Genomic DNA, 1,487 nt, shown 5'->3' with positions numbered 1-1,487 from the left:
GCTGTGGGCGTGCATGTCGCTGTGGGCGTCCACGTCGCTGTGGGCGTGCACGTCGCTGTGCACGTCGCTGTGGGCGTGCACGTCGCTGTGCACGTCGCTGTGGGCGTGCATGTTGAGCTGGTTGCGGCTCGGCGTTGGCACTGACAGGTTTCACTCAGTCAGTCAGGTGGACCTCCTCCTCCTCTCCTCTGTCCTGCCCTCTGTTGCCCTGGGCAACACACACACCTGGTCAGGTGCCAGCAGCAGATGGTCCGCTGCTCCACCGCAGCAGAGAGCATCTTCATGATAACCATCGTCATGGTAACCATGGTCCAAGAGCTCTGAGATGAACCAGCTTCACTGACAGAACCAGAACCAGGCTGGACCTGGAGGAGGCGTTCCTCAGGGATCCGGTCCAGATCTCTTCCTGCTCCATCATCCCATCTGGGAGGTTCTGGGATCTGCTCCTAGTTTGAACTGGGAATGCTGGAAATGAGCAGGAGAAACTTGGAAGCTGTTCAGGAATGTTGGAAGTACTTCTGGGTTCTGGTTCTGATGAGCTTCCCAGCTCGGTGCTGTTGTCATTATTATTATTATTATTATTATTATTATTGACGTTGGATTGTCCAGGCTGGCTGTGAAACACTGATGATGTGGAAACATGAACACTGCTGCTTCCCTGTTAGGAGAGCTCTCTCTCTGTGTGTGTGTGTGTGTGTGTGTGTGTGTGTGTGTGTGTGTGTGTGTGTGTGTGTGTGTGTGTGTGTGTGTGTGTGTGTGTAAACTATCTCTGCAGGGCTCAGTGATAGATAGATGGGCTGAGCTCACGGTGCTGAGCTCAGCAGAAAATTACCCAGCAGGTCCTGTCACTCCTCCTCCTCCTCTTCCTCCTTTCATCCCATCACGCCATCATGCTCAGTGTCAATAAAGTGATGAAGAGGAGGGACGGGGGGATGGAGGGATGTCTGGGTTTGAGGCCTTTGTTCAGCAGAGTTCACGTAGAGGAAGATGAGGATGATGAAGGAGTCTCAGGTCATGACTGAGATGACCTCGGACTGAGGATGGAACCCGGTTCTGTCCATCCTGCTGACCGACCCAGTCTTTCCCTGTGTTCTGTCCTGCAGCTCCCATCGCGGCCGGAACCGGACCCAACTTCTCCCTGGCCGACCTGGACAGCTCCTCCTACTACAGCATGAGTCCAGGAGCCATGAGGAGGCCGCTGCCCAGCACCTCCTCCTCCAGGTGAGGACACACCTGCTCACACAGAACGGGGACTGGTAACAGGACCGGAACCAGAACCAGGACTGGGACCGGAACCAGCAAAATGTTGTTGGTTCTGGTTGGGTGTTGGTTCTGGTTGGATGTTGTTGGTTCTGGTTGGATGTTGATTCTGGTTGGATGTTGTTGGTTCTGGTTGGTTGTTGGTTCTTGTTGGATGTTGGTTCTGGTTGGTTTTTGGTTCTGGTTGGATGTTGTTGGTTCTGGTTGGTTGTTGGTTCTTGTTGGAT

General features: G+C 53.8%; 1 protein-coding gene across 1 annotated transcript in view; it reads left to right on the top strand.

The window, feature by feature from the left end:
* The window catches only part of nfia (nuclear factor I/A), a 70,722-nt gene that overhangs the window by 43,599 nt on the left and 25,636 nt on the right, over positions 1-1,487 (top strand). The window contains 1 exon segment of the mRNA XM_008406504.2: positions 1,104-1,221. Within this exon segment, the coding sequence (XP_008404726.2) occupies positions 1,104-1,221 (118 nt within the window).

The sequence above is a fragment of the Poecilia reticulata genome, linkage group LG4 (genome assembly GCF_000633615.1).
Source record: "Poecilia reticulata strain Guanapo linkage group LG4, Guppy_female_1.0+MT, whole genome shotgun sequence".
Taxonomy (NCBI): Eukaryota; Metazoa; Chordata; class Actinopteri; order Cyprinodontiformes; family Poeciliidae; genus Poecilia; species Poecilia reticulata.
The sequence above is the reverse complement of the archived record's forward strand: the minus strand, read 5'-3'. Positions and strand labels throughout refer to the sequence as shown.